The sequence below is a fragment of the Bradysia coprophila genome, unplaced genomic scaffold, assembly GCF_014529535.1.
Source record: "Bradysia coprophila strain Holo2 unplaced genomic scaffold, BU_Bcop_v1 contig_415, whole genome shotgun sequence".
NCBI lineage: Eukaryota > Metazoa > Arthropoda > Insecta > Diptera > Sciaridae > Bradysia > Bradysia coprophila.
In genome coordinates, this window is record NW_023503670.1 from 672,133 (window position 1) to 700,123 (window position 27,991).

At 36.4% G+C, this 27,991-nt stretch overlaps 4 protein-coding genes across 6 annotated transcripts; 3 read left to right on the forward strand and 1 right to left on the reverse strand.

Moving 5' to 3' along the window:
• The first annotated feature begins 2,098 nt into the window (after window positions 1-2,098).
• Window positions 2,099-6,174, forward strand: LOC119082366. The gene is made up of 5 exons (XM_037191887.1): window positions 2,099-2,953; window positions 3,020-3,171; window positions 3,236-3,597; window positions 3,660-5,874; window positions 5,948-6,174. Exons 1-5 carry the CDS (start codon window positions 2,253-2,255, stop codon window positions 6,097-6,099), a joined length of 3,582 nt encoding a protein of 1,193 aa, XP_037047782.1. The 5' UTR covers window positions 2,099-2,252; the 3' UTR covers window positions 6,100-6,174.
• Window positions 6,175-7,601: 1,427 nt separating this feature from the next.
• LOC119082367 (probable ATP-dependent RNA helicase DHX35) lies at window positions 7,602-22,720 on the forward strand. The gene is made up of 10 exons (XM_037191888.1): window positions 7,602-8,042; window positions 10,932-11,099; window positions 11,177-11,223; window positions 20,473-20,655; window positions 20,732-20,872; window positions 20,933-21,279; window positions 21,342-21,454; window positions 21,515-21,788; window positions 21,848-21,915; window positions 21,984-22,720. The coding sequence occupies exons 1-10, from the start codon at window positions 8,006-8,008 to the stop codon at window positions 22,679-22,681; spliced, it is 2,076 nt and encodes a 691-aa protein (XP_037047783.1). The 5' UTR covers window positions 7,602-8,005; the 3' UTR covers window positions 22,682-22,720.
• On the forward strand, window positions 11,008-18,052 carry LOC119082369 (ceramide phosphoethanolamine synthase). Its single transcript, XM_037191893.1, has 3 exons — window positions 11,008-11,099; window positions 11,177-11,223; window positions 16,527-18,052. Exon 3 carries the CDS (start codon window positions 16,716-16,718, stop codon window positions 17,850-17,852), a length of 1,137 nt encoding a protein of 378 aa, XP_037047788.1. The 5' UTR covers window positions 11,008-11,099; window positions 11,177-11,223; window positions 16,527-16,715; the 3' UTR covers window positions 17,853-18,052.
• Window positions 22,699-27,813, reverse strand: LOC119082368 (inositol polyphosphate multikinase). Of its 3 annotated transcripts, none has more exons than XM_037191892.1 (9): window positions 27,624-27,813; window positions 25,866-26,039; window positions 24,459-24,640; window positions 24,267-24,389; window positions 24,168-24,205; window positions 24,002-24,099; window positions 23,748-23,943; window positions 23,042-23,201; window positions 22,699-22,973 (listed from the first exon to the last, which is right to left on the reverse strand). In XM_037191892.1, the coding sequence occupies exons 2-9, from the start codon at window positions 26,035-26,037 to the stop codon at window positions 22,770-22,772; spliced, it is 1,173 nt and encodes a 390-aa protein (XP_037047787.1). In that variant the 5' UTR covers window positions 26,038-26,039; window positions 27,624-27,813; the 3' UTR covers window positions 22,699-22,769. The 3 variants fall into 3 exon arrangements, with proteins under 3 accessions (XP_037047787.1, XP_037047784.1, XP_037047785.1); XM_037191889.1 differs by lacking the exon at window positions 27,624-27,813 and adding an exon at window positions 26,378-26,546; XM_037191890.1 differs by lacking the exon at window positions 27,624-27,813 and adding an exon at window positions 26,144-26,321 and having other exon boundaries at window positions 22,708-22,973.
• Window positions 27,814-27,991: the final 178 nt, after the last annotated feature.

Below are 27,991 nucleotides of genomic sequence, written 5' to 3' on the forward strand. Positions count from 1 at the left end.
AAGAAAATGATGATGCCGAATATAATAATCAAATGGTCGACATTTTTCTGGAAGATGGTTTTTACACATCTCCTGTTATTTAGATACTTTATAAAATTTCGTAAAACTGAACGATATCATTTACAATAGTTATTTGTGTATCTGTTTTGGACGATTGTTTTTAGGCAATTTCGCGAGTTGTAGCCCGAACGAAGTGAGGGCTACATGCGAAAGTGCCTAAAATCAATCGTCCAAAACAGATACTCAAAAAAATTTTCATGTAAGGGGTCGAAAACCCGAGAAAAATCTCGAAACTCCCTCATTTTCGGCCCCGACACATGAAAAGTAATATAATTATCTTTCATAACGCAGGCGAGAAAACAGTCATTTTCTTACCTCCGCTGAAACTTCGAAAGCGGTTACTGTTGAAAACTTTGTGTTCTGGTCACAAACAACACCATGGAAATGCACTTTCCAACTTTTTTTTTCCTCGTAGAACAAATAGCTATTTCATGGGTGCAGCGTGAATAACCTTATTTTCTTAACTATTCAGGTTAGAAAATTTTTATTTTCTCTACTCTTATTCTCCTGTTTGAGGAAACATTTTTATCTGCCTAGATTCTATGCCCTAGAACAATAATAATTTTTTCTCGGTATTTATATACGTTCTCGGCAGATAAAAAAGTGTATACACCTCTTTCCAAAATTGTTATCTTGACGTGTGGTCACTACAGTTCTCGCCTTCGGCTCAACCACCAATGCCCACACGTCTCGATAACAACTTTGGTAAGAAGTGCATAATCTTATATTATTATTCCTTGAACTATCACTTTGTTTTTTGTTTAAATGTAACAAATTGATATGTTCCTTTCGTTAATAAAAACGCTTAAGCTTGTTTCGCAGTCACTCAGTTTAAAAAAACTTTACGTACGGACTGTTATCAGTAGAGCGAGAAGATCGACGACCAGTTAACATTATAACTTACTTTGCAGGACATGTCACTATATTTTCACATTATTAGCAGGCGCCTTTCAATAATAGCATTTTTCCTTTTATAAAGACTATTTGCAGGTGAAATGGCCTGTCAATAGCATCTACGATTTTTGACGCATACCGCAAGCCCAGGTTAAGTAAGTGGTCTGAATTTCAATTTCTTCTCTCCCGTCATAAAAGTCTATGATCTCTGTTTTCATTGTTTTTTGTTTAGTGAAGTGACGAACGACTCTTAAAAATTCATTTATGCACTTCGCTGCGAAAACTGAACTTTTTCATGCGTGATTTGGGTGGCGATCGAAGGGTCTTTTTTTCTCTGGTTTTCTATGTTTTACTTTTCACCACTAGTTGTGAAATGGATTTTCGTATATGCTTTTCATCACTAGTGATGAAATGGATTTACTTTTCACCACTCCTTCTGAACCATTAACCGTAAATAAAAATTCTGCCCTGACCAAATTTCGAACCACCGACACCGAAACCCAATGCTTATCGAGCAACACCTCTAACCATTCCAAGGCTGTATACTTGGGGAGGTCACGCAAATACAGATACGCGGGTTACACACCACAGTTGATGATAAAATGGCCGATTTCATACAAAAATTCACCTACTCTGATGATTCTCGTCGTCTTGATGATGTGGTGAATTTTTTGTATATTTAAAGTCATCAGAAGTGGTGTGTTCCCGCGTATCTAATAAAATGGCGGTCTGCATGACCTCCCCAAAGTATACAGCCTTGTTACCATTCGGCTATTGAGATAAATAATCGCAGTGAACCATTTTTTGAAGCGTATACATAAATGCAGTCTACTTGATCGTTCATACAATATTTCGTTGATACAGTAGAATGTATGTTAAAGGGGTAGAGTTATGTTTTGCATTTCAAAAGTTCATTTTTCGCTGCTTGTTGCAGAAAACGTTGTATGCTCGCTTCGCTCGTTCAATAACATCACATCTAGTGACAAAAACTACCACTTTTCGCAACTAGTTGCATAAATTACTATTACATTTGTTGAATATTTTGATGATGTTCACTTTTCTTTTATTCTCGCCTCAGGCTATGTGAACACTAAAGTTTATCCATTACGTTTTTAAAGAAAAAATAATGTTCGAAATTCGAAAGAGAGGCGTCATTGATTGTCAAAAAGAATAAAAAAAGAAAAAGGTCGCCATCGTCAGTTTCATGTTATTGCGTCAGTTTTATCAGAAAAACCTTTAATAAAAGACTAGAGAATTTATCAAAATATAGATCACATTATCACGGAAATAATTTGCTAATGGCACCACGTCGTTGCACAATTAAAGGATGTCCATCCGTATCAGGACGACAGCAGCATCGCGGTGTTACTTTTCACACATTTCCGCTGAATCCAATTGCCCGTCAGTTTTGGTTAACAAACTGCAATCTGCCCGACACAAAGAATATAACGAAAAGCATTTTGGTGTGCTCTCGACACTTTCGCCGTGCAGATTTTCAACCGCTCAAAAACAATAAATATTTATTGAAACAAGGAGCCGTGCCGACCATATTTCCATGGGGTACACTTCCATACGTTGAACCAACACCGCATAGTGTCATCGAAAGTGGAGAGCCTATGGTCATTGCCGATGATAAGCCCGCAGAGCCGTTGCCGTTGGTCAATCAGCAGTTGGTCGATGAAATTGTAAAAATTAAATCGGAAATGAAAGCAACGATTGGTGTAAAGTCGCCGGGTAAGCGATCGGCTAGTGTCGATGAACCCGGCACAAGTGAACCGAAAAAGAAAGCCATTCGAGTTTCCTTGGATTCGAAGAAATTATCCAACGAACCTATCGCCACAGCATCGTTTGATCCGTTTTCAAAGTTTTCACCGGGTGCACGTATCGAGGCACAAGATTTCAATGGAGCATGGCACACGGCAAAAGTCGTCGAAGTGGACGGCGATGAGAAGGAGGTTCTGATTAATTTCGAGAAAAACTCGAAGTCGAAAGCACCAGCGTAAGTGAACCATAAATAAAGAGAGGAACCTTGAAATGAACTTCGAGTCTGTTTTTTCTGTTCCAGTACGGCTACCGAATGGATTCCGATGAATAGCAGCCGTCTGAGACAAGTAGTCAAGAAACCTATTGCATCGTACGTTCCCGGCGAAAAATGTTTGGCTCGATGGACAGATTCACGAAAGTTCCCAGCCACCATACAGAAGGTCCTTGAAAACAGTAAGTTCCCCGCTGTGCTTGCATTGTTTCGTTGGCAATAAATTTAACAATTTTACGTTCACAGACACATACGAAGTTCTGTTCGATGACGGTTTCGTCAAAGTGGTTCGTGCCGGTCATATATCCAAAGTGAAAGTTCCCGAGCCCAAAACGCCCAAATCAGACAAATCTGGTCGCAAATCCAATCCGCATCTACCGATTCCGAAATTCGATTTGGCAAAATTGAATCTGCTACCGGTACCGAAAGATGGTGAGTGGTGTTGCAATTGGGTCAATGAAATCCCTATTGGAGCTGAAGGTTATTTGGATGGGCCCGATGGTCACAAACGCCCAACTGTATTGGTTGAAGATTGGCGTCTTCCGGCTGGTTGGACGAAGCATTTGTACCAAAGGTCTAGTGTCTCTGGAAAATGGGATGTTGTGTTGGTACGTTTGTTTAACAGGCACACAGTGTTAGGACCAATAATTTCAAAACACTTTCTTTGTAGGTCGGGCCAACGAAAAAACGTTTCCGATCCAAGAACGATGTCAAAGTGTATTTGGAGGAAAAGGGTGAGGTGTACAATCCAGATATCTATGACTTCAGCATTCACAAACGGCGTGCCAAAGACATCGGACTGTTCGTCTTTACCGATGAATACAAAGAAGAATTGAAAAATAAGCAATTGCTGGCTGCATCAACTGCTGCCACAGCAGCATCATCGATCACTCCGCTATTATTGAACACAAGTGACGATGCGTTCCAGGGATTTTCGTCGAAAGAAAGTTCGTTCTTATCATCAACTCTACCCAGCACACCATTGAGCTCTATAGGCTCGTTGAACGCCAGCGCAATACCATCAACTCCACAGTCAATTCCGTTACTACAACCACATCCACCACCACCTCCACTTCCACCTACTGATCCAGGTTATGTTTACGTTGGTGCACTGAAAGTTCAATTGATTGACAATTTGTTCCATTGTCCGGAGGCGACCTGCAACAAAAACTTTCGCAAGGAGAACCATCTGCAAATTCACGTCAAACACTATCACTTAGATCTCGCCAAATTATTGGGAGTCTGTCCCAATATGTCGGACTTAGCCTATCAACGAACGGTTGGTATGCCGATCGACGAAGCGGTACCCAAAAATCAAATACCAAATTCACAGTTCTTTGAGAAGGTGTACCAGTCTGATTTGAGTTCAAAACTGCAACGTAAATCGATGTCACCATCCACTCAAGTGAAAGCGGAACCCAGATCGCCGAATTTCAGCGAAAAAGCTGCCAATATTTCTGCACATAGTGACGAGGTAGACAAACCGGTGGCTGAGCCGATCGCTCAATCGCAAGAAATTGCTAACATTTTGCACCAGAGCCTCAGCAACGAGAAAAACGTAGAACAAATCATTCATGCGCAAGAGTGTATCGGATCGCCAAAGAAACCGGAAGCAATGCCACTGGATGCAGACGTTGCGATTGTGAAAAAAAGTGAAACGCCAACCGCAAGGACAAAGGCGACAAAACGAAGGCCGATAAAGCCGTTGAATCGCCAAAAAGCACGACGAAACATCAAAAAAGCATTCATGAAGTCACTTCAAGAAGCGAAGGCATCCATTGTGAAAGATTTTGGCGATGCGAACGAGGGACGAGTTCCACTGAGCAGCGTTTCCGAATTATCACCCACCAAAAGTTCTCGATTGAAATTCCTGCAACCAGTTGACATTGGAAGCAGCAAAACAATTGCTCACGATCGGCAACACGTTCCCGAAATGAACGCGCCACATCCAAAGTACATCAACGAGAACGGTGAAGTAATCAAAATCGTGCGAATGCGTCAGGAGGAAATAATCAACTGTCTATGTTCCTACGTCGAAGAGGATGGATTGATGATACAATGTGAATTATGTTTGTGCTGGCAACACGGCATTTGCAACGGCATCGAAAAAGAAAGTCAGGTACCGGAGAAGTACATCTGCTATATTTGTCGAAATCCACAAAGAGGCCGCGAATCGATGAAGTATGCGCACGACCAAGATTGGTTACTAGCTGGTAAGCTACCTGTAGCCAATTACCACCCAGCGAACTCAAAGCATACCGAACGATTTGACATGTTGAAACAAAGTCACACATTGACCGGTAATTTGATCGAACTGAAACGATTCATGCACAGTCTCAATGTGAAAATAAACATTGCCGAAAACAAGGACCACCCGAAAATGTATTTGTGGTCAAAGAAATGGGAAAAATGTCCAACGACCGCCGAACTAACTGGCATCGAAATGTTAGCCCAATCCGACAAATCTAAGTTTGTCACGAATGAAGCGCTGAATGAATTATTCAGTAACACGGAAGTGAAGAAGGACGCCGTCAAAGAAGAGGAATTAAATACGCCAATGGAGGTTGCAGCGGACACATCTGATCCAAATGAAGACAAAACTGCAACAGTTCCAGTGAAGGAAGAGGAAGCAGCGCTCACGGAGGAAAAACCAAATGTATTCGGTGACGATAAGATGATTGTCGATCAAAGCATTCTGGCTGGTTTGTTGAATAGCAGCGGAGGGGTTAATGTGGAACAGACTCAAGAAACTGTAGCGGTAAAAATTCCACAACCAGAAGCGGCTATCAATCCATCGGAGTGTCAGCTACTCTTGTTGGACCACATTCAAAAGCAACAAAATCTCGTAATGGGACGACTGCAAACCATCGAAGCACAAATAATCGGTACGGATAAACATTGTCTTGAGAAGCTTCAATTGGAGACTAATTTAAAAAATAAAATTGTTTCGTTTTACAGCTCTTGAATGCCGTGACGACAAAATGGACATAATGGAACAACCAGAAAGTTGCTCGAAGACAAAGCAAATCATCAGCCTGTTATTGAACGATCTCCAGAAAATGCGAAAAATTGCTGCCATTAACTCGATGGAAAACAAATTGGAGATCTAGACGTTTAGTTATATTTGCGTTTTCGTGTAGCTGTACACACACAATCTTTAAATAAAGCAAAAAAAAATTGCCCAACCAATTTTCTTTCACTCACTTTTCAGAAGAGTCTTGCCCTTCAAGAATTTTTGTTAGAGTTGAAAAGATCGTAAGATAACCAATGAAAATTACCTTGACTTAACGCAGTTCTAGTCAATACTCCATAAAAATACTCCACGCGTTCAACAAAGTACTTTTAGACATGACTTTTGCTGAAAATTGAGATGCTATATAAGATGGGATAGGAGAGAAAAGGTTAAAGGGTTGATTTCCACTTCCAAAAAAAGGTACTCCGTGTGAGAGACAAAACTGAATTTTTTTCAATTTTTGCTTGACAGCTAGCTCTCTCACGGCTCTCACACGGAGTACTTTTTCGGTAAGTGGAAATCAAGCATTATGTAAATGAAATATTTTTGATTGAAATGAAATTACAGATGCGATAGATACAACTACTAGGGAAATACTATCAGTAAATAGTCATTTACATGACAAGGGATAAAGATGAAAAGTACAGTTTTCCTGTGAATTTTGATAATCTGAGGCGAAGCCGGTATCAACAAAACACATGAAAACGAGACGTTTCATGCTTTGGGACCGAAAATTAGGGTAATTTTTCAAATTTTCAAATTTTTCGCCCTTTGCATGAAAATTAACATGTGTACCTGTTTGGGACGGTTGATTTAAGAAGTTCGACCTACAATCCGCTAAATTCCCTAAAATTAATCGTCCAAAACAGGTACACAAATGACTATTTCATTTTTATACCGAGTTATGTAATGGACGTTTCCTAACGTCGTTTAGGAAAACTTTAACTTACGCTAAAAGGCTTCCAGCTCTCATTCGCTAAAATAGTTATTTTCCTAACGCATCTAACGCATCTAAAATATGCTTTTTTAGCATAAGGTAGGAACAACGTTTTTCCTGAACGACGTGGGAAATAAGCGACCAAGTCGAGATATTTCAACACTATTTAGGAAATAACTATTACATGCTGAGGGCGTCAAAAGAAGTGCTTGAAACATGAAAAGTACGGTTTTCGACGCATGTAGCATGCAAATTAGATTTACTACCAGGAGGAGTGCAAGAAACAAATTATCCTGGAAGCATTTTTCTCAACAAAGACAAAAAAACAAAATTTTAGCAGAATCATTTATCTCCCTAGACGCACACACTGTATTGATAAAATGGAAAGAAGAAATTTAATGCTTTATGTAGAAAAATACCACAAATTTTTTTATCTTGAAAAAAGTGAAAAAAGGTGAGGATTATGTTCATTAGCGTAATCAATCTGATTATTTTCGACTATGATTGATAACAAAATATAAAACGTTTCTACGCCATACATTCTTTCCCCCAAGGTTCTTTCAGAACTTTGCTTTCCCCCACATTCAAAAATAAATTTCGATAAAATGTGAACGCATTAATTGCGAAAAACAAAATTGACACCTCGAATCCAAAAACCTCTTTCCAAAACAGTTCTAACATCGAATGCATGGCGTGTGCATGTGTTTGTGTTCCTTCAATTTCCTCAATAAAAAAAAGTTTCTCGGCGCAATTATTATAAGTTTATTTCTATAAAAACAAAAACAATCGTAAATAAATAAAATTGTACACATCATGTGCCGTCTGTTCACGAATTCCTTTTGTTGATTCATACTTGAAATATTGATTGTGCATTTATAAGAGTCAAGCAACGATTCAGTTTTCTTAAAGAATTCATTCCAAAATTGTTCAATTTTATTCAACTTAAAAAAAAGTGTTTATAGTGTATTGAAGGGCCTTGAACAGCAGTACATCAAATAAATGCCGTATTTGGTGGATTGGTAATTGTCGACAAATAAAGCGTTTTGGAAACTTGTTTTCTAACGTTATGCTGTCGTTACAAAAGGAAAAATTCCTAAAACCTGGTGAGTTTTGGAAAATTAATACAACCGTCTGATTTCTAGTTTCTCATGGGGATTGCATACGTTGCCAGTGAGTTCTGAAAAAATTCTTTAGTGTTCATTTCGAAACGTTTTTGATTGTGAATAAGTCTTTGGGAAAAACTCCTCTCGACTTCAAAACGTCATCAGTTTATTTTGGTACTATGAATGAATATAGACGATATAGACACAGTGTTACTTAAACGATTACCATGGATCTATTCTGTTAACCATGTGTTCCGAGATTATGTGAATATCATGTGAATATCTGAGTATTTTTAGAACACATAAATTCTACAATATTCATCGTAAATTTTTTACATAGTTCTACTGACACATTTAAGATACTTTCAGTCGAGAATTTGGAGAATAAGCAATGAACTGCAATGGGCTGCAGATAAACCAAATGTTAAAACAAACGAACTACAAAATTTTCTATGATATCAAACCTCCGGTGGTTTTATATTAGTTTTGATAGAATTACTTTAAAAAAACACAGTCGTGTCCAGTGTTGCCTATTCAAAAAAAAAAAATGTGATGCAATAAAAATTTAGAGTGAATGAACCTGATAATGCTGATGTTGCTTGTGATTTTCATTATACCTCGTTATAATATAGTTACTACAGCGAAGGTTTTCAATTTTTGTTTATGTTTTACAAATTTGGTGTCTTCATATATTGCGACCCAGATTGTGATACTATAAAAGATGTATAAACAGATGAACATTGAAGGGCAGTCTTTCGTATGTATTCAATTTATTTATTTATTCAAACTGTGATGAACGAGCTGGACTGGTTGAATAGTAACCTTTTTCGTGTGAACTTTCAACAAACAATCATCGGGCAAACGTCATTTCTTATCAATTCTCACAAATATTACACTTATCGATGTTCACTTTAAAGTAATGAAATAATCCTTAAAGGACAACCGCAATTCAGTGTTGTCAGACAGAGGTATAACTCGAAAAGCATCTCATTTTGAAAGGAGGTCGATCACTCATTTAACGCCTTAGAAATTCATATGTATCTATCAGTGATTTAAGACTAGGTAGGCAACACTGAATTACGGATATCTTTTGTTTATGGATGTCCTAAAATTTTGCAATTGTAATTTAAAAAAATTCAAAAATTCAAAAAAAGATTTTGGTTCAAAGAAATCATCAAAAAACGAATATTTTTGCTCACAAATTTAGGCTAAACATTTGCCAAGAGTATCGAGATACGATGAAATCTGCTAATTCTATTGTTTTCAGTATCGCTTAGCGTTTGGTACAAAGTCTTGTACTGCATCGAAATTTCTCTGTATATTAGAGGCCTAGTCTGAGATCATTGTTTATTTTTGTCATTGTTATTAGCATATAAAATTAGTTGTTTCTTGAAGATCCTATGTGGCCCTGACGATCAATATGAATTTTTGTTTATTAAATGCAATGCAACTACAAAAGTCATCTCGAAATTTAAGTTTGTATCTAAATTAATCTACTACTGAATCTCCCAAACTGAACTCGAAACATTTATGAAATGATTCAGATCAGGTCAACCTGAAATATTCTGAAATCTGACAAAAAAATCGGAAGCGATCTCTCGACAAATTTTCTGATTTGGCAGTAGTTGTGGATTGAAATTGTTTTCACAAAAAATTTTGTTTAACAAATGTGAATCTAGATTGTGTTTTCGGATTTTTTGATTGGCGCCCTATAGCGACCCACAACGAAACACTTAAATATACAATCTAGATCTTCGTTTGTTAGACGAATTTTTTTTAGATAAACAATTTCATACCACAACATCTCTAAAATCAGAAAATATGTCGGAATCCACTTTTCCGTGAGTGTATTTAGCTGAACAAACTAATGTTGTGTCCATTATTTTTCTCAGTGTAGCAAAACTAGTGACGAAAACTAATTACTTGTGAAAATAGAAAAATTACGAACAACTTAACAAGAAAAACTTTATTATTGCCAACAATTTCTGTCGACCTTTTAAGTACTTTTCGGAAAGAAGTTATTTTCTGTAATAAATCAAAAGTGTCGTGTGCTCTAATTGTGTCAAAGTTGATTGACTATTCCCCCATTTCAACATTATTTCGATTGATAACTTAGAATTTTACGACTAAATTATGTAAATTCCAAATTGCCCCGGTTCAGTCAATCTAAATTCTTTAAATATTCACCACTATAATCCATAGTATTATACATTTAAAAGGCTAAAAAAAAAACGAATCAAAATAATTGAAAACAATTTCAATTCTAGCTTTTAATTGGAGTCAATAGGTTTATTGTTACGTGCGATCTTTCGGAAACAAATTTTAATTTTAAATTGATTTTGAAAATTATCGGTTTCAACTATACAACAACAAAAATTATGATAAAATAAGGTGCCGTAATTACGGGTGACTACTAAACAATATCGATTGAATGGAATGGGTCGCGTAGTAATAAAATATAAGCTTGAAAATTGAGTATTGAAAAAACACAGTACACCCGCGGTATATATATGTATTTATAGCCGTTAGGCATTGATTTTTAATATAATGTCTATATTGTGATATTATGGTGTTGTTTTCGGACACGGGCACGCAACAATTCCAATTCAACAAACGTCCCCCCAAAAAAAGTCACCTTTTTATTTATAAATGTTATTGTCGATGTAGCTCTTGATTGTACGTAATTTATTTATAGAATTTAACAGCTTTCGAGAGCGAAACATTTTTACCAAAACTGGATACAATATTATGTATTATAACGCGTCATATATATCGTAATCGTCGCTAAGACGGAATCATTGAAAGAATATTGTTCGATGTATATACATTCGTCGAACAAAATTTTTTATTTCCAACTTTATATTTTACGATATTTTGTGTTTGTTGCAGATGACGATTCCTTTGCGTCGGAACGAGATTGTGTCGGCTCGGATGAGGTGACAACTTTTGTGTATAATTCGAATCATTCGCTAACGATACAAGCACAACGAGAGCGGCTGCCAATTCGAAATTATCGCGATCAAATACTGTATTGTTTGGAGAACTATCAAACGCTAGGTAAAATGCTAAAATCGATAGCAGTATTTATGTCCGGAAGTCGGTATAATAATCGGAAATAATTGACAATGTTTCAGTGCTTGTCGGAGAAACGGGAAGCGGTAAATCCACTCAAGTTCCACAGGTAAATTTATTTGATTATTTTTGTTTTGTTTTAAATTGTACGAACGTTATCATCGTCCCCTATCTCACCTACTTATTTATTAACATTTATTGTCACTCTAATAATGTTTTTATCAATTTAATCATATCGTCATACCCAGTCTACCGATATTTTTTTCCGCGTTGAAGGTTGTTGCTAATTTTATGTTTCTCTATCCAACAAAATATCCAACAAAAATCCAACGATTTTCTTTTCATTCTGATTAAACGTAATAATTGATATGAAAAATGTTAAAGAAAATTATTAGTGAGACTAATGGGTACACGTGCGGTGCTCAGAACAGTTCTCTTTTTTCCGTTTTTGTTTATTAATTCCTCTCCGTCGATACGTTGCTATATAGTAAACGAAACGTACAAAATGAATCTTGAATGTTTTGTTCAGTGTATATTTACGCCTGCATTTGAAGTGTGTTTATCTTTGGGTGTTCTAACAAGAAAAAGGGATTTTTGTTTGGATACTTGAGAGGTTTGTTGACATCGTTTTTTACTTTTTGAACGTAATTTTATTTGAGGAACAGAAAATCGTGTTTTTGTGTTGACTGGATTAACCTTTTAGAACTGGCAAACTTATCACGACACAAGCATTATTAAATCTTTTACTCCGTTTTTTAGGTCCAAAGTAGTACCTAATGTTAGATGTTAATGTTTACTTCACTGGTTTTAACTTAAATTTAGTTCCATAAGACTACAATGTACGTCAACTAGAGATCACTGTTCATTTTTGCAGTTAATAAGTGATGTTTAACACTGTTGATTTAACAGTTTCTATCCATGTGGAACTTACTACTTATGTTGCAAGTATCGCTTAGTGATTGTTCCAAAATCTTTTACTTCATTTGTTGTACCATAGCACTGTTTCTAGCACGAACACTCATTTTTCGAACGTCAAAAAACCTACAAATTTTCAACTATGTATGCGTGTACGATTGCATGTATTGTGTGTGGTTATTCACACCAAGAAAACATGACTCCTATCTTTACGAGAAACTGCAAGACCTATTTTAATGCATAGGCCTCCGAATATTTCATATGTTCATGCTAGAAGCAGAGCAGTGGTTGTACCAAATATTTTGTCATATAAGTTAGAGTTCATCGATTAATTTTTTCGTCGATAACAGCTGACTAACCGTTCTTATTAAGTGTGCGGGAGTTGCACTAAATATTGAAGGTTTCCGCATGTTTTTTTTAGCTCAGTTCTACAATCATTGGAGTCCAATGAGATGAGAATTAGTTTATTGGATGACTTAAGTTTCTCATTTGACTGATGTTTACCCACATATTCATTAAATTGATCTCAATTGATTTCAATTGATTTTGTATCGGTTCCGAAGTTGTCGTCTTTTATGGATGTTCAAAGTGAATTGACTATAATATAAATTACTTTTCCATAATGAATGTTCTGTTTCTATTTTCAATCCAGTTGAGATTCAACAGAGCGTCCTTGAACGCAACCCGAGAAATTATATTAAGGAAATGATAGACAGTAGCCTCTCTTCTCGAAATCCGAACATTTCAATCAGACACATTGGATGCGTAAATAGCAAACAAACGTTTTGCGTGTGTATATAAAGCTAAATGATCTGTAAATATTTACGATGGCAGAGAATGACACAATTGTTTGGGCGGGATAATTATAATGAGCTTATTACTCAACAAACAAATGGTTTCAATGTGCTCTGTGTTCTCTGATGAAAATCATTGGAGTTACAATGAAATTCATACGCCAACAACATTTATTCAGCCATTTTTCATCCAAAAGCTCGGAGGAAGTATTGACCTGAATTGACCTAAATATTCTATGAAGAATTGTGTATGCTTTCTTGCCAACTTCTTAATAGCAGAAAGAACATAGAAGGGTAAAAAACAAAAACAAAAATAAACTTTAAAATGTCTTGCAACTGGATTGATTAAATTTTATTTACGTTCTGATTTAGTTGAATTGGTCGGTAATCTCTGAGGTAATGTTGTAAACGTATATTGGATGTGTCTTCGTATATCAATTGATTTTCTGTTACGATAACCAGTTTCTCTAATTTTTAGAGCTACTCTCTCACCTATCGGCCTCTTTCAATGTTATTTTCAATTACAGTCCTTAAAACTACTCAATAAGTCGGGGAGACTCCGAAGGCCAAACATTGAATTGCCGGTGCACATTTGATTGAATCGGTTCATTTGGTTTGAGTCACAGATGTAGTACCAATAATCTCCGCATTACATTTAAGTCACATTTGTTAACGTCTTCAGTCAGCTGGGACGGTATTGTCGTCTAAAAACCACACAAAACATTTCATAGTTGACTGGATGGATATATCTCTTTCTGTTATAATACCAACGCATCCCTTTATCATGAAGGCTTTATTCCCTTGACTGAAAGTCAGGGTCTTACACCAGAAAATGGTTGTTAGGAATCTCGCGCCGCGTCATTCACAGTAATTAACATTTTGACACATTTTGTATAAGGAAGATGTCATTTTGTGAATTATTGTGAATGACGCAACGCGAGATTCCCTGACACCCAGAAAATACCGAAAAATGTGGGTAACAAAAAGGTTCACTGTGATTGAAAATGTATGAAATGATATGAAAAACGTTAAATGTGGGTAACAAAAAATCGTTGAGGGCACGATAACTTGAGTAATTCTCAACCAATTTGGATGATTCTTTTTTTTAAGTGGAATTAAAATCCAAAGGCTAAGTTCGAAGATGCGCTATATATGACTAAGGATCTGGAAGCTATGGAAAAACGGGAAAAAGTGTAAGAAATTTTAATGAAAAAGTTACATTTTTCCAGGCAATATGACATGAATTATCTCAACTAATTTCTGAAGATTTTTTTAAATACATGGAATTAATTGATTCAAAGAGAATATTGTAAAAATTTTACTAGTCTGAAGTTTTCACACGAGTCGTGATATTTTATTCACGATTGAAGGTTTTGTGAATGGGAAATTATATTCGAGGGATCATTTTATTTTGCTTTTAACTTATTTTAAATCCCTTCACCATTATTGAGTCGAAATAGACCGTGTGCTATTTTGACAAAAAAGTTTCGAATCTCAATAAAAAACAGATTTACCATGATAATCATAAGAAAAAATAATTATATTTATTTTTAAAAAAATATTTAAAATATACATTGCCATCCCGTTGCCATCCGCATGGTCATTTTTTTCGTAGCAGAAACTCTAAAAAATATAAATATGGGATATTATTCCACAGCTGATAGGGATATTTTATTTGTTATTGTTTCTATGTCAACAGATTTGATGAACGGTAAAGTGCTAGCGGGCGTTAGAATTCACATCGAACGTGTAATTGGCAGAGTTTTTAACAAAAATTATAGACTATAATGCACAACAAAAAAGCACTTCTGTTTGTATTAAACAAAAAAGACGCAAATTGATGCAACAAATTTATTTCAAAATTGGAAACACATTGCTTTCTAAACACCTTTAGCATCTTCTATCACTGTTGCTGATTTATTTCAATTTTCGAACGAAACTCTCCACTCAGTAGTTTTCTACTTTTTTTTTTAAATTATGGACCACCTTTTACCCGTTAACACATAAACATTTAATAAAACATTTTGCTTTTAAGAACTCCATTGTCGACATAGCTCTTGATCGTTTTTGTTTTTGACTGACATTTTATCAACAACGATTAAAATGTCCCATTCGACGCCATTTTGGTTTTTCGTTTTAACTCTGGTAATTCAGAATGTGGTACTTCTGTTTAAGCGCTTAAATTTTCACATTTTTTTTAAATCTGTAATACTCAAATTAAAAATACTAACTAATATTTTTTCAGCTATTTATACATATTCGGAATGTTTTTTCGATGTGTTCATTTGGTAAAAAATAAATTAAGTCATATGAACACGGTCTATTGCTACCAATATTGGTAAACTGAGTTATTTTTAACGATCCACCAAAAACTAGCAAAGTTCATTTATTACCATGTCACCTTGTAAAGGTACATTAAGTACCGGGGGACTTGTTTTTTTTGTGCAAAAGTGTCAGAGAAGAACATCTATCGCACTTTTTTATTTTGTGAAAAAGTCCTCATTGCACATTCACAAAACATACTTCGCATCTACTCTGATGTAATAAAAAGGCAATCAAACGGAATAATAGACAGGTCATACGAGTGGAAAGTTTGCGACCAGAGCGAAGCGAGGGCATAATCTACACGAGTCATATTTTATTCATGATTTACGGTTGATTGAAAATATTTAAAATTGAAAATTTATAAGAAAATTGAGCACTCAAAAAGTGGTCAAAAATCATTCCACCTTACGTTTGATGGTTTCCAAAGATTTTTTTTGTCAAAATTTACTGTCATTTCCGCGAAGTCAATATATACATGGATTAAATTTGAAAAGTTTTTATGAATACAGCTAAAAAGTAAACTGGAATCAGTGCCTGAAGCTTAACAATAAAAAATGAAAATGCAATGAAATAGATCAAAAATGCATTTAGAAAAATTGTCAGTCAAGGGATCTGACTCGCCCAAAAGGTGGGATCTAGTGTCATACAATAACCTCTAACCGGATTATCAAATTTATGGCTGTCGTAACTTGATATATTGTGAGATGTTACACGTTCTTATAAGAGATCTATAAAAACTAGTAACGATTCAACGACAACTCAACCGGTGGCTTTCTGAAAAAAGTGAAACGCGCAGTTTATGGAAAACAAAACAAAAATCAATTGATTCGTAGCAACCATAAATGGAAGCGAGTAAAGTCTGAGGTTTGAGTTAATTTCTGTTTCTTGGTACAAAAGTTCCTGTAGTGACTTTTTAGTTTGACCCCTTTGTTCTTTTACAAAACATTTGGTCTACAGTCTTGCACAAATAAGAGCATCAAAAACTTTGAGATTCGTATTCAGACGACTGTTAGATTTTGAACTTTGTTAACACACTTTTCGTTGTGCATTATTTTCTATGAAACGAACTCTCGTACGAACTATCAAAATGAAAGTTGAGTATGTGTTGGTTCTTCGGGTGTTAGACATTCGTAGAAGACTTAGAACCTTAGAACTTTTCGTGGCTCGTTCCAACGTAATGAATATCTAACATTATAAGTCCTCTCAGTGACAATTAGAAATGCGATCACGAATCTATTGCTTGAAGTGGAATTTTAATTTTGATAGGGATGTTCGATCAAGTCTATCTCGTTCGTAAATTAACATTCATGATCATAATTCCCAATTTCTTTACAATTTGTACTTCAATCTAAAACATTTATCGTCTGTTTTATTTCAGATGCTGATCATGTCTTTCAAAGAAATGATTTGAAATAAAAAAAAAACGAAACCGAAGAGATATTAGTACAAATCCAGAAGTACAATCCACTATTTCCAAAGAAGATTTAATTCATTTGGACACAAGACTACTATAATACTAAGAAAGTAAAAGAAAAAAATTTAAAAAAAAAAGAAAAACTAAAGGAAAATGGTCGGTCCGAGCTCCTACATTTCAAAGATATTGCTCTCGCTATTATTCGTACTGATGGGATGGTATATTTTCATGGATATTAATTTATATCTTCGCATTCAAAATTATCCGATAGACCGTAGCTTTCATTCGACAAACACTACAATCATAGAAGAAACGACAATCAATCATGCCAGTACAATTGGAAGCATTCCATTTTCAACAATCGAATCAAGCACTCCGTATGAATCCGTATCATGGATATCGTGTGACATAAATCCATTGTGCCATGTTACCGTAAAAGCTCTGCTACTCGACCACACCAATCACTATTTATTCGCTCCGATGGCAACCATTTTCGATAACATTGTCAAATGTTCGCAGTCCAACTGGATAACGCCGAATATGATCTCGTTTTTCCATGTGTTCGTTGCGATACTGGCCGCAAAGTTGATAGCATCCGATAGTCTGGGCTATAGACGTGTCGGCGTAGTTCTGTTCCAAATTCGCACTTTTCTGGATGACTTAGACGGTCATGTCGCCAGACAAAAGAAACATATACGCGGCGAACGATCAGAAATCGGGACGACAGGCTACTACATCGATGGACTGTGTGATGGTCTGGGTTGCATAGCATTGATGATAGGCATTTTTGTGCAATTGAAAAATAATCCACCACGTCGTGGCTACACCCAACTGCAAGCTATTCTACCCGTTTCGGATACGAAAAATCCAGAATCGGGTGTTGTGTACAAAGTGAAAGTTACCACCAAAAAAGTAGCTCGTAAAGTTCTATGTTTCTCCGGTCAATTGCTGTTAAGCTCGACCGCTTGGAATCGATACATTGCCATCTATCAAGACATATTGGAGCGCAACGATTTGCTACCGAGTCAGTACATCAAGCAAATGTTTGTGTTCAAATCGAATTGGTTTCTGATTGGCGTTGCCTGGCTGTGGCGCATCGTAAACGTTCATTCGATGCTGCACTGCATTCTGCTAAGCATTTTTTGCGACAAATTGTGGGAATTTTTGCGTCTGATTCAATATTCCGGCTTTATCATTCTGTTGGTGTGCATTTGTGTAACGGAAATGCATGTGCTGGACGTTCAAAATTTTATATTCCAATCGTTGACCGGTAATAATACATCGTTGTAGTGTTAAACGACAATCGATTGGTTGTCAAAATATTCAAGTTAGATCGAATGAACGAAATGGAAAAATCGCATTTAAAGTCAAAAAAAAAGTAAACTAAATTTCTGATGAACATGTGCCTGCTGAATTGCCGTCTTAACGCGAGAAGTCATAAAAAGAACTAAGTCTTATTTTAAATTGTAAATGAATTATTTGTTAAGCTGAAAAAAAATGTGTTTTAAACTGAATCTCATATATAAAAGTGTAAATTGTATACATAAAGCAAGGTGTAGATAGAGAGTTTAGGGGAGGAGTCTTTGTGTAAATTTATTAGAAAATATTTAACTGTTCTCGCGTTCGACTGTCTCTGATTATAAAATTTTACGATTAACTTTTATGGATGAGAATCGTTGCGAACGAAGATGAAGGCGTGTTGTAGTTTTTTTGTTTAACTTGTACAATGTTCTATATGCCTCATATTAAAACGAACCTCATTGAGAATATAATATTTACTGGAAAATCTCGTTTAATTTATTAATTACATAGTTTCGTAACCAAATGTGTTTTTTAAGGAATAACTTTCTAATGTACCTCAACAACAAATGAAAAAATGTTAAAAATATAATTTGAATTTGAAATTTATTGTTTTTTGGAGTTTTACTATGCAACCGCTGCATTAGCAACCATTTACACAACAACCATTTTTTCGAGAGTCATACGAATCCCATCAAAAGTTATCGTTACCTGAGACAACTCTAAGGTCAGGTAGCTCAATCGGTTGGACTCATTTCTAATCATAAAAACAGTAAACAAACCTTTCACCGTTTTTAGTGCACCCGAGTAACAAATCCTTATACATAACCCTTCTTGTTTGTGGTTAGGGATGTTTCGGAACATCGAACATATTAGCAAAATTAATTTCACTCGAATGTTCAAAAGCATGTTTTAACGAATTTTGATAAATTTTTCCAGTCATTGCGTTGATCAGGAAGTCTCGATGCTTGCCCTCATATATGTTAATAATGTAGTTTACGTGTTACGGCATGTTTAATTTTCATTTACATTGCCTAATCACGTAAAGCATTGTACTTACGAGGTTCCAAGTTGTGTATTTGATAAGTGGGGTGTTACAACTTGGAACCTCGGAAGTAATATACTAATAATTGAAAACTACACCAGACAATTTAATTGGTGCACGGCAGAGTAAAATTAACCTTAGCAACATTGGGTATTTTACCTGTCGTCTTCAGAAAGACGCACAGCGGTTTAGGGGGTCTAGATGGTCTCAAAGGCCTGAGGATCGTTTCAGTTGCCATTGCCATCCTGGGTACCAGCAGCTGGCGACATGTGCAGCCTAACAATCCATTCATTCGCTTCAATTGCTTCTGGGAACACACATAACTGAAATGCCTAGCAGTTAAAGCAGTTAAAGCTAAAACTAAAACGGAATGAGAATCCCGTAGACTCTAACAGAGTATCGTTACTCTTCCCTTTCCCACATAAGTCACGTTAAGTGAAAAGAGAATTATTTTACTCTGCCGTGATTGGTGCAATTTACAATTTATTAATTCTGTGTTCTCAATTCTCAGTTTACATGGCAAACCCGTAACTAGCCACCCCTGAAAATTTCAAAAAACCGTTTTTTTTATTTCGCCATATAAAAAGAAAATTATCTTCGATTTGCCCCAGCGGATTTTCCCTGAATTGTCTGGCTGGTGTTAAGGAATCTCGCGCCGCGTCATTCACAATAATTCACAAAGTGACATCTTCCTTATACAAAATGTGTCAAAAAGTGAATTATTGTGAATAACGCGGCGCGAGATTCCTAGCAACCGTCTGGCTAGTTACGGGCTTGTTACATGATCATGATGAGTTAATTGTTGCCCTAAAGATCGAATGAGAACTGAGCACGTTAACGTTGAAGGGATAATTTGAGCAAGTGAAAAGCATGCAATGAAAAGACGTCAAAGACGTATACACGTTAGATAGATCATCTTCAAGGACGTTTGAAATGTCATCCACATAAAAAAAATCAATGAATGAACGAAACTTGTAATAAGTGAGGTCACGTCTGAAAGTACTGTAACTCGAATGTCATCTATGCATAATTGCTTAGTGCCTGTGTTAAGTATTGTGCTCATATCTTTTTGACCTTCCACAGTCGACAAGCATATATTACCATAAATTATTGTTTACCTAGTGTTTGATACTAAATCTTTGACTTCATTTTATAGCTATCGGCAGAGTAAAATAGACCAGGCAGTAGCGGTTCATTTTTGAAACGTCAAATTAGGGACCTAATACACTGTGTGAAACTGAACTCAAATCAACACTGACATAAATCAAATAATTTAATTCCCGAAAAAAAGGGCGCTCAGGACTGGTTTACTTTACTCTGCCGTGCTTATAGATTTCATAAAGTTTGTTATACAGGGACAATTTTCGGCATAGCTTTGGAGAAAAACGTGAAAATTTAGCAAAAATCGGTAAAGCGATTTCCATTAATAGTCCTTGCTACAATAATAACGACTTAACCAGACCTAATCGCTTACTAATCTCTTGTGACGAGGACAGGCTACATCATATTGAGCCGTCTGCAAGAAGGTCTCATTAGTTTTTCACGTTCCTTTTTTCACATTTGCAGTACTTGTACGAATTGGGATGGCATCTGAAAGGAAACGGGATAATTGGCGTAACCGAACCGCGACGCATTTCAGCAATTACGCTTGCAGACCGGGTATCGAATGAAAGAGGTGAAATACTGGGAGACACTGTAGGCGTTAGTGTAAGCTTTGTCGATAAACATTGTGCAGGTACTTGTGTGAAGGTTAGTTTGTTTAACGTTCATTTTTCACTGTAATTGTTAACGCTTAAGTTTATTTAACGTGAATTGTGTTCAACAGTACATGACTGAGGGCATTCTTTTACGAGAAATGCTTGCCGATCCTCTGCTTCAAAAGTTTGGTGTAATTATAGTCGATGAAGCTCACGAACGTAACATTTTGACCGACATCGTTTTGGGACTTTTGAAGAAAATTATGAAGGTAAGACGTTGCGGACTTCTTTGCGATTTCACCCAAAATTTGTATGGGTCTTCTTTGCAGAAACGCGATTCATTGAAAGTCATAATAGCCTCAGCCACAATTGATGCAGAGTTTTTCAGAGATTTCTTCAATTTAAGAACAACTTCTAAAACCGGACAGAAGAAAGACTCATCCGTAATATTGTCGGTCGAGGGCAGAATGTATCCCGTTGATGTGTACAACATGCAGGCTACTTGTCCGGACTATGTTAAAGAAACTGTAAACACGATCATGAAAATTCACGAGAAGGAAAAGCCTGGAGACATTCTAGCATTTTTAACTGGCCAAGAAGAAGTGATGGACGTGGTTGATTTGTTGCGTGAGCACATTCAAGACAGACCAAAAGACGATTTGCAGGTGCTTCCAATGTTAGTTTTTGACTTCCTCTGACTTTTTACATCGACTAAATTAAAGTCTCCCAAAAATTCAGGTATGGAACTCTAACAAACTCCGACCAATTGAAGGTATTTTTCACTGCACCAAAGGGCACGAGAAAGGCCATCATAGCCACAAACATTGCCGAAACATCGGTCACGATACCAGGTATAAAGATCTTTTCTTTTATTTACTGTTCTCCAGCAACCGTGAATCCGATTGTTTTAGGCATTGTCTATGTCATCGACAGTGGATTTACCAAATTGAAATGGTTTGACGCGGAGAGTAACACAGACAGTTTAATCATTGTACCAATAAGCAAGGCAGCGGCTGAACAACGAGCTGGACGTGCGGGACGTATGCGAAATGGAAAGGTCTATCGATTGTATACGGATGAAGAATACGAGAAACTTTCTGATCAAACACCGCCGGAAATGAGACGCTCAGATCTGTGTTCGACGATATTGTTTTTGAAGGCGCTCGGAATTGACAACATTTTGAGGTATCTTCAAAGAGATAATCAATTCCCAAGTTCCAATTCCCTAATGTGATCGATTTTAGGTTTGACTTCCCTTCACCGCCTCCAGCTAAGAATATGTTGGCTTCTCTGGAAACATTATTTGCGTTAGGTGTGTAGTACAACGCCTCCTTCAACGAATAAATGTGACAATTCAACAAAAAAAAACTTCTGTTTCAGATGGTCTCGACCGCAACGGCGATCTCACAAATCCGATCGGTTATTTTCTAGCAGAACTACCCATCAACGCAATGATGGGCAAAATGCTCTACAATTCAATTCAAATGGGATGCTCCGAAGAAATTCTAAGCATCATCGCAATGGTACAGGTCCAGTCGGTATTCTCGAAGCCCACTTCCGGACAGGGACAACTGACCGCACGAGTGAAAAAACGAGAATTCGAAGTCGAAGAGGGTGACTTGATATCGTTGCTGAATGTGTACAGTGGATTCGTCAAGAACGGCCGCACGAAGGAATGGTGCGGACAACATTATGTCATCTATCGAAATTTGAAACGGGCCCACGAACTGCGTCAACAATTGCTCAGTTTGGCTAGAAATAAGATCGGAATGCCAATCGTATCGTGTGATGGAGATGTGAGAGTGTTACGGCGCTGTATTACATCGGGTTTCTTTCCGAATGCAGCTTATTTACACCATTCAGGAGTATATCGTACCTGTCGAGGCAACAAAGAGCTACACATACATCCATTGTCCTGTCTGTACACGCTACGTCAGCCGCAATATATAATTTTTTGTGAACTGCTACACACAACGAAAGTGTTCATGAAAGATCTAACCGTCATTGAGCCTCAATGGTTGACCGAACTGGCACCACATTATTATCATAAGGCGGCTGTGAAGTACGAAGACCGTTGAACAATAACAACAATTCCTTTTCTTTAGTAAAAATGAAAACTTTTTGCTTTTTATTTGCCTCCGTGGCCACACAGCAGCCACTGGCGCTCTAATCACACTCTTTAAGGAAATCTTCAAATACTTTAACCAAATTCTCAACGCCAAACAGATAATTCGAATCTGGACAATCAGCTTCCGCCGGAAAAACATGCGCAAAATCGATCATCTTGACAAATGCCCATTCTTTGATTTCATGGCCATCGATTAGATTGTCCAGCATGAATCCGTAATTTTCTTTGATAGATTTCAAGTCCTGCAATCGAATGATTTTGTTTTAATTAAAAAAATGTTTCGAGTCGCCAAGCCACTCAGTGCACTCACTTCGTCATAATTATTTTTAGCCGAATGACACCTTTGCACTTTTCTATAAACTTGTTGAACATTGTCGGTGGGTTGATTGGGCCAAGTAAATTTGCCCGTCTTGTCAGCACTTGTTGGTGTTTTTTGTAGAAAAATTGGCGATCCATTCAGACTAGATGGGCTGGAAAAATGAAGCAGTACGTCAACCACGGCCTACTTTTTGGAAACTAATTTCTTGAATTTCTTGAAATTTCTCGAATTTTCTCGAATTTCTTAAAATTTCTCGAATTCGAGAAATTCGAGAATCTTCAAGAAACTCGAGAAATTAGTTTCTTGAAATTTCTTGAATTTCTCAAAGTTTCCCGAATTTCTTGAATTTTCTGGAATTTCTTGAAATTTCTCGAATTCGAGAAATTCAAGAAACTGAGAAATTCAAGAAATATTTCTCGAAATTTCTTGAATTTCTCGAAGTTTCTTGAATTTCTCAAAGTTTTTTGAATTTCTCGATTTTCTCTAAAAGTTTCTAAAAAGTAGGCCCTGACGTCAACCGTTATCGACAAGACGGCTTATGATATCAAACACGAGTATCGTTGATATACTGGTTATATGCTTCCCGTCCGTATAAAGAGACAAACATGAGCAAAACAGTCGCTCGTTTTTGTTCCATTCAACGCAAAAATCAGATCTCTTTGACAATCATTGAGAAAAAAAAACGTTCAAAACCTACCTGCTGTTCTTACAGTTCGACTGAATAACATTACGCAGACGTCTGGCGTCGTACGCCAACAGCAATGAACTGGAATAAATCCTCACTGCTTTATTTGTGCGAGCCCATTTGTGTACTTTCCACAGTCCCGTCAATAGTTGCATCAACAACGGACGACACATGGTGCCGTTCTCGCAATTTAAAAATATTTTCAATGCTGAAACAGGTGACAAGTTAGTTGGAACGGTAGGTTTGAGTTGAGAAAACTCCCATACCATCTTTAACGGTCGTCTCATTCAACTTCTTTCCGTATTCCTTTCCATACCTTTTTATTCGACCAGTTGTGACGTCGTATACTTGAAAACCGGGGATACTGCAATGGAATGACTCAATTAAAAGAAAATCGATTTTAGGACGCGTCAAAGTAAATCGGGCTCGTACCAGAATCCAAGGTTTTGTTTGCACGCTTTGTATTTTTGCTGGAATGATTCAAAATTGACAATCAATTGACTTTTTTCCTTACACATTTTTCTGACTCACTTTTTCTTCCATCATTTTTTCCTCGGAAGCTAGTGGATCCCAAGTCCTTTTACCAATTTTAATATCTATAATACATGGTTCAGTCATTTCATGGGTTATATCTACAAGTTTTAAAAATTCTATCTGAAATGAAGAAAGAGAAAAGAAGAGGGAAATTAGAAAATGCAAATTCCACTCCACATAACCACTTACTGGTTTTCCATTTATTACTACCATTTCGATGCCCCTATATTCTGGGACTAGTTCCTTAAGTAACATTGAATCATTATCATTTTGTTGCCGCAATTCTTCGTAAAATTTGATTTCTCGTTCACGGCACAGCTCTTTTGTCGATGATTTCAGAACGCATCCGTCGTTTTTATTCTTTATGATTCCTGTTCGGAATAGGTTTGCATTAGTTGGATAAGCATATTATTTATACGATTTCTGTTAAAGACTTCGGTCAACAGAAATATGAACCACCAGAGACTGGCTACCAAAAAGCTCACCGAGCAATGTTTAAAAAAAAAATTAACAAAAATTGAAAAGCCAGTCCGGGCCTGAGAACCGTAGTTCATACTACTTGCATTCTGTTACAAGTGAAAACAGGGCCGGACTGGCTACCAAAAGGCGCATCGGGCAAATTGACTGAAAAATGATCAGAGGCGCCTAAATAAACTTTATTGGTCTGAGGAGCGCCCAAAAGCAAAAGGCGTATCGCCCGATCGCCCAGTATAGCCAGTCCGGGCCTGAGTGAAAAGAAGAACAAATCTTTTGGAATGAGTTTTCCACCTGGGTATGTTTTCATTTTAATGCTTTGAATTGAAATTGAAACTTACAGAAAGTATCACAGATGGAAGCAATGCACTTCAAGCAAAAAGTGGTTCGGGTGGCAGCTGCCAAATAGAGTACTATTTTGTATGAACATTTTTCCTAGATTTTTTTACAGCGCCAAAATTTGTTCGGTACACTGTCCCGTTTCAGTACTCTATTTTGAGTACCATTCATGCTAGGAGTGCGTTGATGGAAGACATAGAACTTCAATGAAAACATCGACGGTAAGTTAAATGAAATGAAATCTAAATTACAGCATCTCAATAATTCTTTAGTAGTGGAAACCGTGCTTAATACTTAAATGTCTTTGGATTACAGATAAAATAATAAAAAGTCAACGTCGACTACTCCTCGTATTTTACTAAGCTCTCGTATGCGTATACGGCTCTTATATAAATCCTTATATCAGTAATGTACTGTTAAAGTGAACATTGACCACTATTACTATTTGGGATTCAAAACGTAATTTATTTGGACACTAGACTATACTGCCCTACAAAGCATAAAAAACGTAGTGCAAAAGAGATACACGATTTTGTGAGAGAATTTTCATACGTTTACTCTCCCAAAACATTTTGTTCGTTGCAGGGTAGTACAGTAGTCACATAAGATCAGAAATAGTAGATTATGCACCCTCTGTCTAAATTGTGTATTTGGACGATTTGGAAGTTATGTACTTAGCCGAAGGGCATACCCTATTTTATCTGCCGAGAACACAAATTTACCCTAGAGTGATAACATCGAGATTATCGTTCTAGGCAGATAAATCAAGTTACTCGTACTTACCTAATGTTTTATTGCCCAGTTGAAACGTATGACCGGCAACTTGGTGTTCTAGAGGCTCCATACCATGGGGTAAATCAACCATCGTTGCGTTGATTGACATTGCGAAATAATTGTCTACTGTCTTTGTGGGTTTCTTTCTTTGGTATGGTGGTAATTTCGGACGCTTATTCATATCTGCAATGACAAGGATAGAAAGTGTTTATACCGCTGAGCACGTGAATTTATTATCGAATTTCAATTTTGCCATAAAATTTCTGAACAACAAAATTAGTTTTTACGCAAAATTTATTGTCGTTTATCTCTCGTTCATTTAATAATTCTGTATAAAAAATCGAGGCAGGTGGTTCAATATCAACGTATTAGTGCATCGTAAAAGAGATGACTAAGTTCTGTCATTTTTAGCACTTCGTAATGGAAACAAAATAACAAACAAACTATATTACAACTTCGGCGAAACGCGTGTCTTATCAAAACTAACAATAAATTTGTCAACAAGCAAACATGACTAATACTTAGGAAACAAGTTTTTTTCTTCAATACAGCCAATCCAAACGGTGTATCACAAAAAAGGTGACATATACGCGACTGAATAAGTCAATAAATCAAAATTTAATGCACCGAAAACGACTTATTATTGTGACTAAGTGTAAGCGACTGATGTGATTGATGAAAACAAAAAAAAGCAGAAATGAAAATAGAATTGAGCTTTAGCTTCGATGAATCCGTCTGGTAGAGTGGGAATCGATTTTCGCACAATGCATAATCCGTTCAACAAAAGGGTATTTAATCCCTTTTATCTATTTTGTTTTTATTATTCGAATGTTGTATAATCCAAGTTTAAAAATTTAAATTTAAAAAATGTGCTCGTGGTTATGATGTCATTTCAACGTTATATTACAGAGGCTTCCATTATATCGTCATATTTACTACACACAGTACATAAGGGACAGTAGACATAGCAAATTCAGGTTCATTTGGATTATAAGTTTTTTGATCGGCGTGATATTAGGGCCGTGAAGGGCATGCATGTAAATAGAAACTTGTTGTTGCGCATTAATTAACAAAACCAAATACCTTCGAATTTCGAGAAAATTGAATGAAATTTTTAAAAGAATCTCTGTTTGAATTAACGATGCCAAGTTGCCAATGATATACTTGCTCGAACAATATTGTAATGGTACGTGTGTAGCGGCTGTTACTATTCAGATAATCGAATAATTTCAAAACTTGTTATCAATGCAAAACGTGTGTGTTGAATGATACAGAAGAATGCGCATTGTTTGTTAATCCGCAGTCTATGCCATTTGAGGCAAAAATTTGGAACGTTTTTTTGTCTTCAAGAACGTTTGGAATGATCAGTGAGATTTTAACTGATCTTGAGCAATAAAATGTTTCCGAGCAAGGCAGCTGCCCTGTCCCTGTTCCGAGCAAAATGTCCGAGCTCGCTTTGCCATAAAACAAATCAGAAAATTCAACAGCATGGCTAGGTAATGTCTTTTTGTGCATGATCGAATCGAGTATTTCTGTAAAACTGATTTTGTCGAATTGTTACACTTAGAAAATTGGCTTCGATTTTTTCACTAAACGGAACCACGGACTACACAATCAAAATTATTTCCTAAATCAGGTCTGTTTCACTTTCAGAATTTTTTTTTTTTTTTGAAGTTTCAAAATTCTTTTGAATTTTTCGACACAATTTTCAATATCAACAAACTACTTCAGCGTTTACATCACCGGTAAACCTTGTATGAAACTTACAATTTGATCACTTTGTAAACTTAAAGCTAAAGCATCTCTTCACTTTGGAATGTTTTATGAGACTGCATAGCAAGCAAGACATTAGACTTTATGAACAAATAATTTAGCTACAACACCCACACAGACAAAAAAAAGCTAAAGAAGCATTCTTGAAAATTCCAACACTGTAACACAGCGGTGAGGTGTGATTTGTTTAATTGTAAATAAATATGAGTACGAAATCAAACAAACAAAATGTTTGGATATTTCTAACGTTCTGAAGATCGTTAAAATGCCCCTATATTATCGAAAAGATTTTTTTTTTTGCAAAAAAGACATATTTGCTTTACGTTTTTTATTTGTCAACTTTTGTCGATATAAATTTACGG